This window comes from Xyrauchen texanus, chromosome 39, assembly GCF_025860055.1.
Source record: "Xyrauchen texanus isolate HMW12.3.18 chromosome 39, RBS_HiC_50CHRs, whole genome shotgun sequence".
Lineage (NCBI taxonomy): Eukaryota > Metazoa > Chordata > Actinopteri > Cypriniformes > Catostomidae > Xyrauchen > Xyrauchen texanus.
The window spans coordinates 32723695-32740720 of record NC_068314.1 but is presented as its reverse complement, the minus strand read 5'-3'; the positions used below and the strand labels follow the sequence as shown (position 1 = coordinate 32740720).

General features: G+C 38.5%; 1 protein-coding gene across 1 annotated transcript in view; it reads left to right on the top strand.

Annotated features, from left to right (window-relative positions):
- Positions 1-17026, top strand: part of LOC127632850 (constitutive coactivator of PPAR-gamma-like protein 1) — a 42458-nt gene that overhangs the window by 9451 nt on the left and 15981 nt on the right. The window contains exons 5-12 of the mRNA XM_052111657.1: positions 21-111; positions 1081-1160; positions 5785-6041; positions 8252-8336; positions 8987-9208; positions 9366-9537; positions 14662-14911; positions 15256-15370. Of these exons, the coding sequence (XP_051967617.1) occupies positions 21-111; positions 1081-1160; positions 5785-6041; positions 8252-8336; positions 8987-9208; positions 9366-9537; positions 14662-14911; positions 15256-15370 (1272 nt within the window). The remainder of the gene's footprint in view (positions 1-20; positions 112-1080; positions 1161-5784; positions 6042-8251; positions 8337-8986; positions 9209-9365; positions 9538-14661; positions 14912-15255; positions 15371-17026) is intronic.

Sequence of the window (17026 nt, the reverse complement as noted above, 5' to 3'; positions counted from 1 at the left end):
CTTGTCACCTTGTATTCTAGTCCAGAACCGATGACAAACTTGTCCGTTTCAAAAAAGCAGTGGAGTATTACGCAACCGCAAGCAGGCCTCTTCACTTCCCTCCCTATTTGGGTAAGTGTGGCTGCGTGTTGAGAGTAAAAGTTTGGCTTGACTTGTTCCGTGCAATGTGTGTCCAAAGATGAGATCAACGCAACCCGCTTGTCATTTGAATAATGTCTCTTTTAATGTCTTTATGCACTTTACAGTCAATTGTTTATCAACAACAAAACCTAAACATTGAATTCTAATCACACATAGCACGGATGCAGTAAAGAAGCCATTAGACTCCACTCAAATGTAATGTAAAGTTCGGAAAACGGCATTCACATTAATCCAACCTCACTGAACTTGGACGTCAAACGTACCTGGGTGCGCACCAAAAGTGCTAATGTGAATGCACCCTCAGAGACGCACTTTCTCTTAATCATCTCCCAGTCTCAGTAATGTGAGAAATTTTTCCTCTTGCTTTGGACCTTGTGTGCATTTTGGAATGGCCTCTATGCCCTGTGCATACAAATGGGCTTCTTTAGAAAGGACTCTTGCATAGAGGCTGCTAGTGTGGAAAAAGTCTCCTCTGCTTGCCTGAAAAGTTTCAATTGGTTCATTAAACAGGTGTTAATAGAATAAAAAAAAACAAGAGAAGAACTAATTTGATTTTACATTGTCTAATTTGTGAGAGCATGTTTGACACACCGCTAATATCTTATGAAATTGCACTGCAGTCTTTCAACAATTCAGACTGGTTGACTTTTTGTATGATTGTAAATGTTTTCTTGGTGTTGTCAGCTAACTTTTGCAAGACTGCAGGAGCTGCATTTCACATACATTACTATATATCTGTGCCTATGCACATTTTGAGTGCATCAAGGTCAGTTCCACACTGGGTAGAATAGAAAATCTCAGGTGTCATTTGGTTAACCTTTGACAAATAACTGTACTTTGGAAAATGTTACTGAAATGGCTGCAAAAGATTTTTGTTATTCAGATGTTTTTTGTTTTTTATTGCATATATTGAACCAGACTATGCTTGTGTGCCAACAGTCAGACTAAATCAGATGGGAGTGCCAACAGCACCACAAATGCTTAACATTCCACAGACCTCCTTTCCAGGCAAACCTGGGGTGAGTACCACGACTGCTGCTATGGAATCCAGTCCACCATTGGGATTAAGGGTGCACTGTAATTTTGGCCACCAAAAGTGCCATAAAATCTACAACCCCAATTCTGAATATGTTGGGCCAGTATGGAACATGCAAATGCATCATTCATCTGTAATGGATATCACGAACGTGGGCTTGGGATAACTTTAGTAAACGTGTGTTAGTCAACCACACTTGCCGCTGCATTCATAGATGCAAGTTAAGATTTGACTATGCAAAGCAGAAGCCATACATCAACACAGTCCAGAAGCGCTACTGACTTGCCTGGGCTTGGGCTTGGTCTCGGTCTCATCTTAGATGGAAAGTAGAACAATGGAACCATGTTTTTTGGTCCGAAGTGTCCACATTTCAAAACGTTTCTGAAAAACAGCCATTGTTTTATTGGGGCCAAAGAGGAAAATAACCATCCAAGCCGCTATTAGCATCAGGTCAAAAGCCAGTGTCTGTATGGGCCAGGGGTTTGTCAGTGCCCATGGCATGGGTAAATCGCACATCTGTGAGAACACCATTGATGTAGACAGATGTGTGCACATTTTGTAGCAGTATATATTGCCATCCAGCACCGTCTTTTCCAGGGATGTCCCGGAATTTTCCTGCAGGACACCTTCATACCACGTACTGTCCGGATTACAAGTGCATGGCTGTGTAAGCAGAGAGTGCGGGTGCTAGATTGGCCTGCCTGCAGTCCTGACCTGTGTCCAATTCAGAATGTGTGGTGCATTATTAAGCATACCATCAGGCAATGAAGACCCCGTACAATTGTGCAGCTAAAGAACTACGTAATGGATAAATTATAGAAAATTCCACTTTCTAAACTTTACAAACTTTTGTCTTCAGTGCCCAAATGCTTAAGTGTTATTGGAAGAAATTATGTTTCACAGTGGTAAACACTCGACTGTCCCAACATTTTTGGAGCGTGAATATCATTTACAAATCACTATTTTTTTGTTTTATTAGCATTTTTCATACTGTCCCAACTTTTGGGGAATTAGGGTTGTTCTACTAATATCAATGAGATGAGATCATATAACATGCTGATGTGAAACTGGAGGGAATCCTGTTATAGTGTATAAGAAGCCTCCAAAAAGCCTATTCTTTTAATAGCAACGATGGGTCAAGGCTCGCCAATTTCACAACAGATGCGTCAGCAGATAATCTAGTTACCCAAAGAAAACTTTGAAGGATTTTGGGAGTTTCACCCTCAAATGTGCACAATATAGTTAAAAGATTCAAGAAATCTTGTCAAATCAGTATGTAAAGGGTAGGGCTGGGCGATTCAAAAAATATATCTCAATATTTTTCAGCCTATTAACACTATTCGATAAATATCTCGATCATATTATATATTTAGCTGTAAATGGCTCAAAAGATTTTTTTAAATCAGAAGAACCATCATCCATTGTTGCCAAGTAGATTCAATATTTTAAAGTCATTGAATAAAAATGGAACAATAATAAAGGCATGCTTCTTTTATATTTATATTATGATATATAAGAGCTTAATAAAAAAGTATTGTTTATCTTTGTATATATTTTCAAAAACATTTTTGTGAATGAACAAGTTGTACAAAAGCTACTCACTTATTTTTTAGAACCCAGTTGAATATTGAATAATACTAAATTATTTCTGTGGGACCCAGTCAATTTTCTAATGTAATAATTCTCAGTAATATTTAGAGGATTAAATTTGTTTTATATACAAGTGATATATTTCTGTCCTATTTACCTTTACCTGGAGCTTTTATTTTGACACTGAAATGGCAGCGTGTATTTGACCGTTTACTATGTTCCGCATCTAGTGAAACACTGTTATCTCCTCCTTTTCTATTATACACTGTAGATTTGTATAATAACTTGTAGCAGTTACTAATGTTTTGAATTGCACGAATGCTTTCCAAACCTGCAATACTTGATTTCACAATGCATGTGAACTGCTCTAAAAGCGCCAAAAAACAAAAATGGGCCATGCATAGAACCGCTTATTCTGACGCTCACACGGACCATGTTTATCTGTCATTTAATTACAGCGTTTTGCAGTTTAACAATCACTTGTGACCAAGAATACTTGTCACACATTATACACACAGTTTTTTGCTAATTTATTAGTTTTTCACATATCCCAGCTAAGCTGGTGTCAGAGTGCAGGGTCAGCCATGATATGGCTCCCCTGGTGCAGATAGGGTTAAGGGCCTTGCTCAAGGGCCCAACAGTGGCATCTTGTTGGTGCTGGGGCTTGAACCCCCAATCTTCTGGTCAGTAACCCTGAGCCTCAACCACTGAGCCACCACTGAATCATTGTGATTATACCGTGAATATTCAATCTATTGCCCAGCCGCTTCGGAATTTGTGTGATCTCCGATCCCTCAGATGTCGCTGTCTTAAATACTGTGACAGGATGCTCGGGAATACTTTGATAAACATTTCAATACCATTCACTGCTGCATCCAAAGATGCAAGTTAAGGCTTTACTATGCAAAGGAGAAACCATCCATCAACACTTTCCACAAGTGCTGTGACTTCTCCGGGCTCGGTCTCATCTGAGATGAGAAGTAGAACAGTGGAATCATGTTTTGTGGTCCAAGTCCACATTTCAATTAAGTTTCTGTAACAAAACAGCTGCTTGCTAAACTTAACAAACTTGTGTCTTCAGTGCCCAAACACTTAAGTGTTTAGAAGAAATGATAATGTACCATTACTGTCCCAAATTTTTTGGAGCGTGTTGCAATCATATGATGTGAAATGGTGTATATTTAAAAAATAAGTGTGTTTGTCAGAGCCTGGCGTGCTGAGCTCATGACGTGGTACTGATGCATCGCGGGTGACCAGAGTTCGAGTCCCGGCTCGTGAGGTCCTTTCCCTGATCCCATTCCCACTCTTCTCCCTCTCATTTCCTGTCACCTCTCTACTTTCCCTGTCCCAGTAAAAAGCCAAAAGGCCATCAAAAAATTAAATAAAAATAAGTTCACAAGGTAAAACATCAAATAATGTGTTGTTGTGGTGCTTTCAATATTGCACAGGGAGAATAGAATTTAAAAATCACTCCCTTTTGCTTCTATTAGCATTTTCCATACTGTCCCAACCTTTTCAGAGTTGGGGTTGTATTAGCCTTAACACTTGTGCTGTGCTTTGTGCCAACACATTTTGTGTGCCCGGTCAAAAATGACCGACCCACTAAGATTGTTTATAAATCTCTCATATTGTGCATATTATAACAAGATATTGCATTAGATCTTTTTATCAACTTCTTTAGTAATTGTGACGGGTTTTGTACTCCTTTTTTTGAACATATTTTAAAACAAATTTATATATTTTGTTATTGATGGAAGGAAGGTCCAAGTCAAGCCAAAATAGGTGTCATTTTAAAGCTTAGAATCTGGACATTACAATGCATATAGCTACCAATTCTTAAATTATGCTTTTTAATTTGCTGATCAGTAAGAACTGTTTTGTTCTAGATTAGATAGCCATGTGTTATTATATATTGTTGGAAAGGTGAGGAACACAATGAGGAAATTTGTTTCACTCAGAGGCCAAACTGCAGTGAGTATTAGTGTCTGAAATTCCCCCAGACACACACATAAATATAATTAAAAGAAGGGTCTTTTTTTGTCACTTTTTTCCCCATGGACAATGGACAATGATGTATCGTATCTTACAGCAGACTATCCTAATTCAAACTAGCCCAAGCGCAATATAATATGATAAGTAGATCTTGAAATATTCCTCAAAGAGTGAATAAGACGATGCACAAAAGGGTGCTCAATACACATTATGTGTGTTTGTGTGTATTGTGTGTGCACATGTCCTAACTGTACGTTCACACCAGAAGCGGCGAGAGCGTCCAAATTCGCTCTGGCTGCCCTGCCTTCGACGCTCAAGGACGCTCGTGGACGCTCTGATGTAATTGAAATAGGCAGCAACGTTTGTTCAGAATGCTTTGTTTTTGAACTATATTTAAAGGGGGCCGCAATTTAAACATCCAGACATGTCGACCATTTACTTTTTGCCGACCGATCACAAGTAGCGTATATCCTCATGAACTCTTTAAAATGTGAAAATAAGAAATCGATCGATGGCAGAAAGTAATTAAAATTACAGTTGTTTGTTATCAAAATAAAATACATTTGTAATAAAAACTGTGGTCTTGGTCATATATTACAGGGAAACCCGTCACGGCATTAATTAGTTTCTCCATTTTATCTTCGGAACGAATGTTTGGTGGGAACCAAAGTTTACACGGTTATGTTCTCTAGACTTCGCTACAGCGGAGCACTTCTATATTCCAATAGGTTGCCGCCGAACCGCGTCACAGCTCATTACCAGATGTCTCGCCGGCTCTGGTGTGAACGTACGGTAAGACTTTGTGTGTGCCAACACACATTCAAAAGGATCTGTGTCTCATCTAAAGGATTGGGATGCTCCTGGACACTGGACATATTACTGAATTTTGTAGTCTAATCCATTCATTTCCAATGGCTGGTCATTTTTTGACCCGGAAAACAACAAGTGAAATACAACCAAATAAATGTAAAGAAAATGATACAATATGAGAAAATAGAAACTGGGGTTTTCAATCATTCTCCAAGGTGCAGCATGGCTATTCTGGCCCTCCACTGGCTAAACCGACTCATGAATTGGACCTGTCGGGTAAAGAGCTTCTAGATCAGAACAGCTACAGCAACATTCCTCAAGAAGGGAAGCAGCACACGCCCCTCTACGAGAGGTTGTCCCCCGTTAACACGGCTCACGGCGATAGCTCCAACCACACGGACCCAGCCTTCTTCGCCACGTCCTCCACATCCTCCTCCTCAGAGAACGAGGAGAACACCGCTTCCACTGCCAAGTGAGTAACCAAGAATAAGGGAAAGAATGTTGAATTGCTTTGTCATCTTGTGCGGACATTTGTATGTCAAATAACATAAATTCAGGCCAGGTTTTGGCATGTGATTTCAATGGTGGCTTAAGTTTCACATTTTTAGGCCCTGTTCGCATTATATTTTGCAATACTGATGCATAAGGTGTCCAAGTCTCTGAAAGTTATTACTGGTAAATCGTGTCCTGAGACATCGCAACTGCCTCTCTGCCAGCCTTAGGCTCTGTAAACGGCAACAAAGAGTTTCTCGGCCAATCAGAAAAACATTCTTGCCTAGATTTTCATTTTGCACATGATTGTCAACTAAAATGTTATTTTGTCGACTAAAAGGCCATGCATTTTAAGTCTGTGGAAAATTGGCTTGAATGAATGTGGCCTGATGAAATATTGACTTTAAAGTACATTTTTATCAAAAGCCAAAAAAATTAAGAAAAATAAAAAACTTGTGGAAATTACCACTGCTTAAATGGACACTCTGTGTGTACTTTGGGCTATAGGAAATTAAGTTTGCATTTTTCCAACTGTAATCGTGCATGTATATGATGATCGTGCTTAATTGACTGGGAATTGAAAGCAATTATAAACCGATATAACAAACATATAAACCAAAGACAACCACACTTGCATTTAACACTTTTATCTTTAAAAGGTATAGTTAATCAACGTAGCAACTAGTACTGTCTAATAAAACTCCCAAATTTTAATATTTGTCGATTTCAAGAAAAGAAGGGGTAATAAACGCACATTCGAATGCTGAAACTAGGATGTGTCAAGCACTGACGATGACTTCAGACCAATCGTGTTCTTGCGCTGCAAAAGGCTAGACGCAGCACAACAAATACAGTTTAACCGAAAGCAGGTGTTTTGTCATGTTTTAAAGCTTGAAGAAGATCTAAATTACACATCGCTCCTGCATGAGATGATGTGAAACAATCAAAGACGTTGGTCTAGAATGCTTTTATATAGAAAACAGATGGTAAACTGGATGGTCGCAAAAGCGCTCTGTGTTAACAGCCGCTTATGTGGAGGTCTTTGGTCTTTGCGTCATGCTCTCTTATCAGCATTTCTCAGATTAAGCAATGGGTTTTAAATACATTTTCAAGGAGTTTAGTTTATATATGCGTGTCATGAGATCCTCTCGTTCTGTTAGTGCTCTCTGTTGAACTCCGTCTGTTTGAAAGGTCCCTGTCCTGGGCGCAGAGTCTGAACTGATTCAAACCAATAGCACTGATATCTGGGAATATTACGAATGTACAACAACAGCAATGAATGGAAAACACTGTGGTATCGCAGGGAATTATGAAGCTTGAGTCTGGGATAATATATTGTGGCCATAGAACTGTCTATTGAGGTGTTTTCCCCCCTTGTTTTACTCTCTATTAACATTCGAGAACATGAAACATTAAAAAAAAATAATAATAATAATAATAATTTATTCCATGCACATTAGTTTAAAATTGAGTGCTGTTTTTAACATCGAGAAATGTTCTTTGCAAAAATTTGGTTTATATTTATTCAAATCTGCTGACTTTAATTTGAATTTTAGTAATGTTGAAGGTAAAAATTTTGATTTAGTTGCTCAACACAGTTGCCAGCCCTAGAAGTAACTACAATAGGCCACATGATGACTTGAAGTTCATCAGAAGTGACCCTTCCATTAGCAATAATTAATATACATCGGAAAAAACATAACTTTCCCATAAAATATCATGAAATGGGATGGGTCACGCAGGTATGTAAAACGTACGAATGTTAACGCTGGAATTTGTATTTTTTTACTATGATTTTAACAAAGGTTTACTATAAAAATGACATGTATTCTCTTGTAAAACATAATATACATTTTTACCATTACTTATAATGTAAAATCATAATTTTACATTTAAAAACTAATATATATATATATATCATTTTTTATTTTTTTTTCAATATTTTAACATAAAATTACATGTCTTGTTAAATAGATTATATCTTGTACAGTGTATGGTAGCTAACGTTAACAAACTTATACATTATTTTATCGTTAAAAATAATGTTGTTTTATAGTGTAAATTGAATTGCTACTGGACCAACTAAGGTATTGTAAAAGTTGCATTTTACTAGTTCGAGCAACCGAGCACTAGACTGGATGTCTTTGTTCTTATGTTTAAATGTTTTCATAATTTAACTCTCAAATGCAGTCATGTGAGTGATCATAAGGGATGGGACAAACGAAGTAATCAGATGGACAACATCCCAGAAGGAGACCATGGGGACCAAAATAAAGTAGGTCCAGTTATTACCTCTAATGCACTTTTCCACTGCACATTATAGTTCGACTCGTCTCTGCTCGCTTTACTTTTCTGAGCTTGCTTTTCCATGACAGTTTAGTGCTGCCTCAACGTGGTTGGGATTATAGGCTGATCATCATAGTTGCGTCGACCCTTCCGGCTCTTATTGTATCCTCTCCTCGGCTACTAATGAGAGGAACGTCTGCTCCTCGATTATTGACCACTCCGTGGTTTTGCGCACAGCCATTTCTTTTTAAAATTCGAATGTCGCGTGAACAAACGATACTGCTATCGCTGTTGCTAACTTTAAAACTAGCAGGTTGATGTCCCGTGTCGCAAATCCAGTGACGCTGGTATTGACAATTCTCTCTGACCAATCAGTGATCTGCAGGGTTTTGACGTCACATTTAGTATCGGCTCGGCTCGCTTGGAACCTTGACCGAGGTGGTACTAAAAAAAAGTTCCAGGTACTATCCACAGACGATAACCCCCAGAAAGCGAGCAGAGTTGAGTTGAGCCGTACCGTGCAGTGGAAAAGCCCCAAAAATGTGCTGAACACCTCAGAATGCTTGTTACAAGCTTCATATACTTTCATCCAAAAGAAATTAAATCTAGTCTCCATTATTTCTTTAATTCCTCTTCCAGTCTGATCTTTCTGTGACATCCCCTGTAAACCAAGGCCTGGAGGTCAGAGGTCACATTGGGGTCAATGCTCAGATTCCATCCCTCCTTTCGATGACAACAAGGAACCATATGGATATCACGATTCCCCCTTTACCAGTGGTGGCGCCAGAGGTGCTACGGGTCGCTGAGCACAGACACAAAAAGGGCCTCATGTACCCGTACATCTACCATATTCTCACTAAGGTCAGCGTTTAGCCACAGGCAACTCAGTTGTAAGGTCGTCCGGTTATATCATCCTTCATGGTTAACCTTTTGAGTCTTAGAATTTAGGATTTAGGCATAGAAACTACTTCTTGTTACACTCCTATATTTGAATTTGTTTGATCATTCTTGTTTTCAGGGTGAGATTAAGTTATCTGTCACCATTGAAGATGAAGCTAACAAAGACCTGCCCTCAGCGGTGCAACTGTACCGGCCAATCCGTCAGTATGTTTACGGGGTGCTCTTCAGCCTGGCCGAGGCCAAAAAGAAGGCAGAGAGACTCGCCATGAGGAGAAATTTTCTCCCTGAATGTGAGTAACATGAAAATCCTCTGTTTAAAAAGGCTGCTCGGTATTTCTCTTGTGGATTGATTTAAGGCTATCTATTCTACAGAAACACCACCATTGAAAAACACTCGTGAAATGTTCGTTATGGATTCCAGACGTACTGGAATAGATCCTATATCCATCCTTTTTTATTTTCCTTGTTACCCTCAGTAATACCGATAACCCAATTGCGAGTTCTATAAAGGTATAGACCTGGCTCATGAATATTTGTTTGGTTAAGCTGACATTGCCAGTCTCATAACAATTCATATTCATGAGCCAAGCCTTACCATACATATGAACGCACACAGGAACTACAGAAAACATGACAGGATGTTGACTGGCTACTACAGTTAGTTGAAAAGGTTATTATTAGCCACTTCTACACATGAAAACTGTTAAATTGCAGTGACATTGCCAGATTGCATTTTCTGGTAAATGTACCACATTTGCTATTCACACATACAAGGGCTTTACGTCTTATCTGTTTTGCTACCATTCACACATCAGCATTAAAATGCCATTAAACTCTGTGATGCCATTTGCCGGAAAGGATTTTGGACCCATATATGCCTACCTCCTTCCCGAAGAAGGCTAGATATTTTAATGCTAGTCTTTAGGCTTGTTATTTTACAAGTAATGGAATCACTTACTGTTCCTTTAAGCTGTCGACAAATTTCATCATCCACTTGAATGAAGCGAAATATTTTGGGTTTACTATCTGTCCAATATTTTTGACTCCTGAATCAAAGCGGAGTATTTGCTTTGTCTCCATCAGAACTTTGCGATTGGCCCAAAGCAGACTTCTTATGTCAGTGCGTTCTGACTTCATATGTGCTCAAACCATTAATCTTATGGCTTTGTTCACACATAGCATGTGTTCTCATTCTGGTAAATTGCCAGAGCTGATTTACCAGCAGGGGCGATTCTAGGATTTCAATCTTAAGGGGGCTTAGCCCCCAATTACATTATTAGATGTGCACATTTAATGTATTCCACACTTTAGCATATATAGTTTTGTTGTGTTTTTTACTGTGTTTACATTATTCAAGATAACCAACTAATATTTGTTCAGAATACTGTCATTTTCTATAATCAATACACTTATAAATTTATTTAACAAAAGTATCATTAACTGCGACTGTGGCTCAGGTGGTAGAGCGGGTCGGCTGCCAGTCGCAGAGTTGATGGTTCGATTCCCAGCCCACACGACCCACATGCCGAAATGTCCTTGGGCAAGACACTGAACCCCAAGTTGCTCCCAATGGCAGGCTAGCGCCTTGCATGGCAGCTCTGCCACCGTTGGTGTGTGTGTGTATGAATGGGTGAATGGAAATTTACTCTGTAAAGCGCTTTGGTAACCTCTAAGGTTAATAAAAAGGCGCTATATAAGTGCAGACCATTTGCCATTTATAAAAAAAAGGCAATAATTTAATAAAAGGTTAGTTCAGGTAACCATTTTTGTAAATCACACTTTTGCACCAGTTGGTGGCAACAGTTGAGTGTCTTTTTATGTGTTTTGAGTCATTAAACCAATGATAAAGCACAGAGACATTCACGACCGAAACAAGTCTATTTATACTTTATTCAAATCAGCGTGTCTACTAAGAGACTTTATCAGTGTTCCAAAATCATACCAGTTTTCACCTGCAAATGACAACGAAGCATATCATTTTGTGAACTGCTGCGCATGACCATCAAGGTATACAAAAAAGACAACATTATTAGTTGTTACAGGTAGTGTTGTCACGATACTAGAATTTCTAACTTCGATACGATACCTTGAAAAATATCGATATTCGATACCATTTTCGATACCACAGAGAAAAAAACTGCCACAATATTAAGAGGGTAGAACTGTCTAGAACATGACAATGAGGTATATTTTACATGAACAAAATGTCCTGAGGTATTGCACTTGTTCAAAAGCCTCTCAGATTGCCATACATTCAAAAACCAATAAAGTGCAAGTAAATAAAAAGTGCAATCTTTTGTATTTCCAAGTCAAATCAACCAATCTCAATGTCAACAAAAGATACTTAAACGTCAAGGGGGTTGGGGTTGACTAGCTTTCATAAGGTCTCTCGCTCTCTCCCTCTCTGCGTGCACGCTTATGTATGTTGTGTGCTGGCTATCTATGTTATGCGTGCAGTATGTTCTGTCTCGCGATGTGCTTATAGATTCCGGGAGATTTGAACTAAATTGCGGGCATCAGGGAGAAGCTATCAATATAGTGGAGACTCCGGAACTTCCGGGAGACTTGGGATGTCTGGCTTCATATCAAAAATATTTCCAGATAGCACTCCTGCTGTGTTCTTTATCAAACAAAACTGGTCGCTGGGCGCGCATGCACTCGCCATCTTTACATTCACTTCACTTTTGCTATTTAACCAGAGCGAATGAGAGGAGTGCGAGTGTGTGTGGTGTTTGTCAATGCGCCTTTGGAGAGAAGTGAAAGTGACAGCTCGGCTAGTATCGATACTTAGGGAAATTAGTATTGGTACCGTTCAGATATTTCAGTATCGATATTTATCGAAATATCGATATTTTTGACAACACTAGTTACAGGTTTTATCGACATCCTGATGTCAATAGTCACTTTTACTCTTTATTAATCCAGCCCCTTTCTCTGCATGTTAAATGAGATTACCAAACTAAAAGAGCGACATTCCACATCACTTTAAATCGGTCAAAAGACGCTTACGCTCGCTCATTCACGAATCAGATGAGAAAATGGGCCGTTTATGCTCCTTCACAGCCCACAATCCAATGCTACTGTCTTGCGCTATAGTAGGTCTTTACAGGTGAGAAAACCACCAAAGTGCCTCGCACTAAACACCTGCGTGCTGATTGAAAAGTCACAGATTTTTAGGGTGGCTGAAGCCCACCTAAATAGGGTCTAGTTATGCCGATGTTTACTGGTGTTTCCCAATGGGTCCTGTTCGCATGTGACCACTAAACGGAAAAATAGCATTCATTTTTTGTATGAAAGTGACTGTTGCTTGAATTGAATTGAACTATTATGGTATTTGAATATCTACTGTAATTTTGTATTTGATTTGTGATCGGTTTATTAGGACCTTTACAGCCATATGGCAAAGAAGTGTAACATGATGTAGACATGTTTCGCAGTTACATGAATTTATCAGTTGATAATTGACAAATTTTCTTCATATGTAAACCAACATTTTTAAGTTCATGCTTCTGTGAATGGTTTCCAAATTTAGAAGAGTTAGAAGTTTTGAAAGGGTCTGTTTTTCACCCAGCATTCTTGTGTAGTAGGATGAGACTTAAGAATTGGTTCTCGGTTTCCAACCTTGCATATAATAACTAGCTAAATTCTCTCTAGGAGCTAGGTGATGGCTGAGCGAGACTGACTTTAATTATTCAGAGAGTGCACTTAAGTGTTGACATTAGCTTGTTGTTCTAATTTGTTTTGGGTAATTTGCATAATTCAAGAACTAACATTGGCATTCTTCTCAGTGTAAAAGTAGAATACAAGAAATAAAACTACAGGAAAAACATGTTGAGTTGTTTGTCCTGCAATAGTGCACAATGTAGTGCAAAAGTTGGGTTCCAGAAGTAAAAATAATATTTGTTTTGTCCAAGAAATGTATTTTATCGATAGCGTAAATCTTTCACGACAGACCTACTTTGAGTTTTGAGATTGTAAGCAATGATATTTGAATCTGTAGAAGCCACAGTTCATAGTGGTTGCAACTGATTTTTTATAATATGATGCCAAATTCCTGGTAAAGAAATACACTACCCAGAATCCTCACAAGAGATCCACCAATCAGGGGCGTTACCTTGGAATTGGGAATGGTGCAGTAGAGTGCAACAGTCTGGCTCCGGAATTAAAAATACCATTAAATTTTTCCATAGACTAATTGATTTTCAATGATAACTTCTCAACATTCTCAACTGATAACTTGATAACATTTCAAGACCTTGAGCTCGGAGTTTGTTCATCAATGGTATATGCTTCTGTTGAAGCTATCCATCTGCGTTATTTTAACTTCATTGTTTAAATAGCATGTTTGTGGAATTCATGGTGAACAACTACATTACCCATGGTACAGAATATAACAGAAATTTGCTTCAGAGTGACCGCCCACACATGACGCTCTGTAAGTGATATAATCGAGACGGTCTACTTTTACCCTTAAACCACTTATCTAATTGTACATATCGGAATATGCAGTACACATAAAATATATTGTTTCTATACTTATAATCAACACAATCTAAAATCAATAGATATATTCCCATTGTTTTTTTTATTCAATTACATAATTCGCTACATTGCACCCTTGTAAAAGACGGTAAGTGCACAGTCTTGTGCCTTTGTCTTTTTCTCTGATTTTCTAATACTTTTTTGCCACAAAACAATGTTTGTGTTTCACCTCAGAGCTGGTTAGTTTGATTCATGGCTTAGAACTCTTTTATGGAGTATTTTAATGCAAAAAATGAATGGGAAAAACTCTATAGATCTCAGTGACCATCAACTCCCAAACATGGCAAATGTTGTTATCGAGTCTCCCTACATTCTTAAACAACTTATTTGAGTATTTTTATATGTTGGATACTTTACTTACTGATTTATTGTCAATATTTTTATATTGTGCCATCATTTCTGATTTCTTTACATTTAATTCTTGAGGCGGCGAGTTGTTCATTACAGGTTATACCTTTTTGACTTGTTTGTCATTTTTTAATGCTTTGCTTTGAATCAAATGTTGTAATGGTTGGTTTGAGTCATGGCTTAAAATTCTTTATTGTAGTTCTTTTTTTAAAATCCATATGGAAAAAATGGATGGGCCAAATACTTCTGTAACCAAGGTACTTAAAAAGTGGATGTTACTATTGGACTCTGAACTGGGCGATCAAATTAGTGTTTTAAATTTCCACTAATTTTATATATAAAAAAAATTCCCTTTTAATATCTTTGTCAATTGCCCCATTCAAGCGTTTTTTTAATTTGTTTAGAAACTATACATTGTTTTCATTTTTAAATTTGAAACTAATCTCATAAATCTTGCTCATTATTTGAAGTCACGGATCTGCAGGCCCCAGCATAAATGGCAGATCTGTCTTCTGTCATTTTAGATCCTACAGTGATGGTAAAAGAATGGGCTGCTTATAAAGGTAAATCTCCACACACCCCTGAACTAGTGGAGGCTCTTCCTTTCCGGGAATGGACGTGCCCTAACCTGAAGAAACTCTGGCTGGGCAAAGCAGTGGAGGATAAGAACCGGAGGATGAGGGCTTTCCTGGCCTGCATGAGGTCAGACACTCCAGCTATGCTGAACCCTGCCAATGTCCCGACACCTCTCATGGTGCTGTGTTGCGTGCTAAGGTGAGGATCAAAACACATGCACCTTCTAATTACAACATTGTAGTAAATCCAACACTGCATTAAATACTTTCTACTACCTTTAATACCTTTTAAGTGTTCCCGTGGCTCAACTGGAGGAAAAAGCCAAAGTTATGCGTTTGATTCCCAGAGAATAAACTGATGTATAAAATGGATACCTTGAATGTATTACAAGTCATTATGGATAAAAAGCATCTAGTAAATGCATACACATGTAAATGTACTTTTCCTCAGATTCCTCAGAACACCATTTCAGAAAGGGCTCCTAAAATCAGCTAATGCATACATATTTTTGTACCATATCACCCCTTTCTGTTTTACTTCAGGTTTATGTTACAATGGCCAGGAGTACGAATTTTGCGTCGTAACGAACTTGACGCTTTCCTAGCTCAAGCACTTTCTCCTAAACTTTATGAGCCTGACCAGCTGCAGGACCTGAAGGTGATTTGTGTTGAGAATATTGCATAAGGAGTGTCCAGGGAATACACACAAGCCCACATTAAAGGCCTGATTGCACAAAGTCAAATGTGACTGCCATGAAAATATGAAATATCCACAGTCCCTCTTTATATTAGGTGTCTTTATCTGTTAATTACTGGCATTAAAAAACACAATAGAATGTATTTACTGTGGAACTACATGTTATTCTGCTAAATAGTTGAGGTACGGGTAGGTTTATGGTTGGATGTAAGGTTAACAGTGTAACTACACATGTAATTATTTGCAGGTACTTTAAATGCAAGTACAATGCAACAACACGTACATAATAAGCATAACAAATGCTTAAAGGGATAGTTCACCCAAAAATGATATTATAACCGCATTTTACTTTCTTTACTTTTTCTTATAACAAAGTTTTGTGAAAAACTGTTGCGCTCAGTGATGTCATTCAATGGCAGTTTATGGTGACCACCTCTTTAAGATTTAAAAGGATGCAAAAGTATAATTCAGAAGTCTAATAAGTTATTCAATGAGACTCGTGATTTTTATGAAAGCAAATTATACTTTTTGTGAGAAACAAACCAAAATCAAATGTATTATTTAAACTGTTGACTGACCGTTGATCTCCTGTGCGCGTTCATGAGACTGCACGAGACCAGTAGTTTACGCAGCCTCCTTGCAACATGGGGCGTTCAAGCGAAAACTTGTTTTTCTAAAAACAAGCTATTAGTTACAACGGAACACAACACATCTTGACACACACCAGAGAACAGAACAGTTTGTAGTCAAAGTATTGATGCATTTCTATGCCCAGCCTTGGTGGTGGCGTTGTGGGCTAAATCACATAAACTGTTAATCAGAATGTCGCTGGTTCGATCCCCACAGCCACCACCATTGTGTCCTTGAGCAAGTCAATTAACTCCAGGTTGCTCTGGGGGGATTGTCCCTGTAATAAGGGCTCTGTAAGTCGCTTTGGATAAAAGCATCTGCCAAATGCATAAATGTAAATGTAAATGGATTACTTAGGAATAAAACAGAAACAGAGGATACTACAGGCAGTCACACTGTGTCCTAACCTGATGGAGAACAACACACAATAAAATTTATTTTTTTCTGTTAATCTGAGTTTCTGTCCTAACCAGTTGTGATGAGTGGCGGGACATTCTGTCGATCGTGTGGTTTCTATTTTCGGCATCGCGCCTGGAAACCCCGCCCGCTTTGACCTTACGCCTGTCCAAAAATTTACTCATAAGAGTGTATTGAAGCCTCTATCCCACTAGCAGGTTAAAAACGACTTGATTTTGGCTGCGAATGTTACACCTACCAAATGTTTCAATGAGGTCTCAATCAGGTGGAGTTTTGTCACACACACACACACACTGGTTCAGAATGGAGAAGAGACATTCCCTCTCTGTTTGAGTTCTCGGTTTCAAACAAACGAGGCTGGACATAGAAATGCATCTATTCTTTGTCTACATTTAGTAAGTTCAGTTCTTTGGTTTGTGTGCAGATGTGTTGTGTTCTGATGTCACTATCGCTGACCTGTTTTTAGATAAAACTAGTTTTCACTTGAACACCCCACGTTGCAAAGTGGCTGTGTGAACCGTTGGTCTCATGCAGTCACACGAACATGCACAGGAGATCAACGGTCAGTCC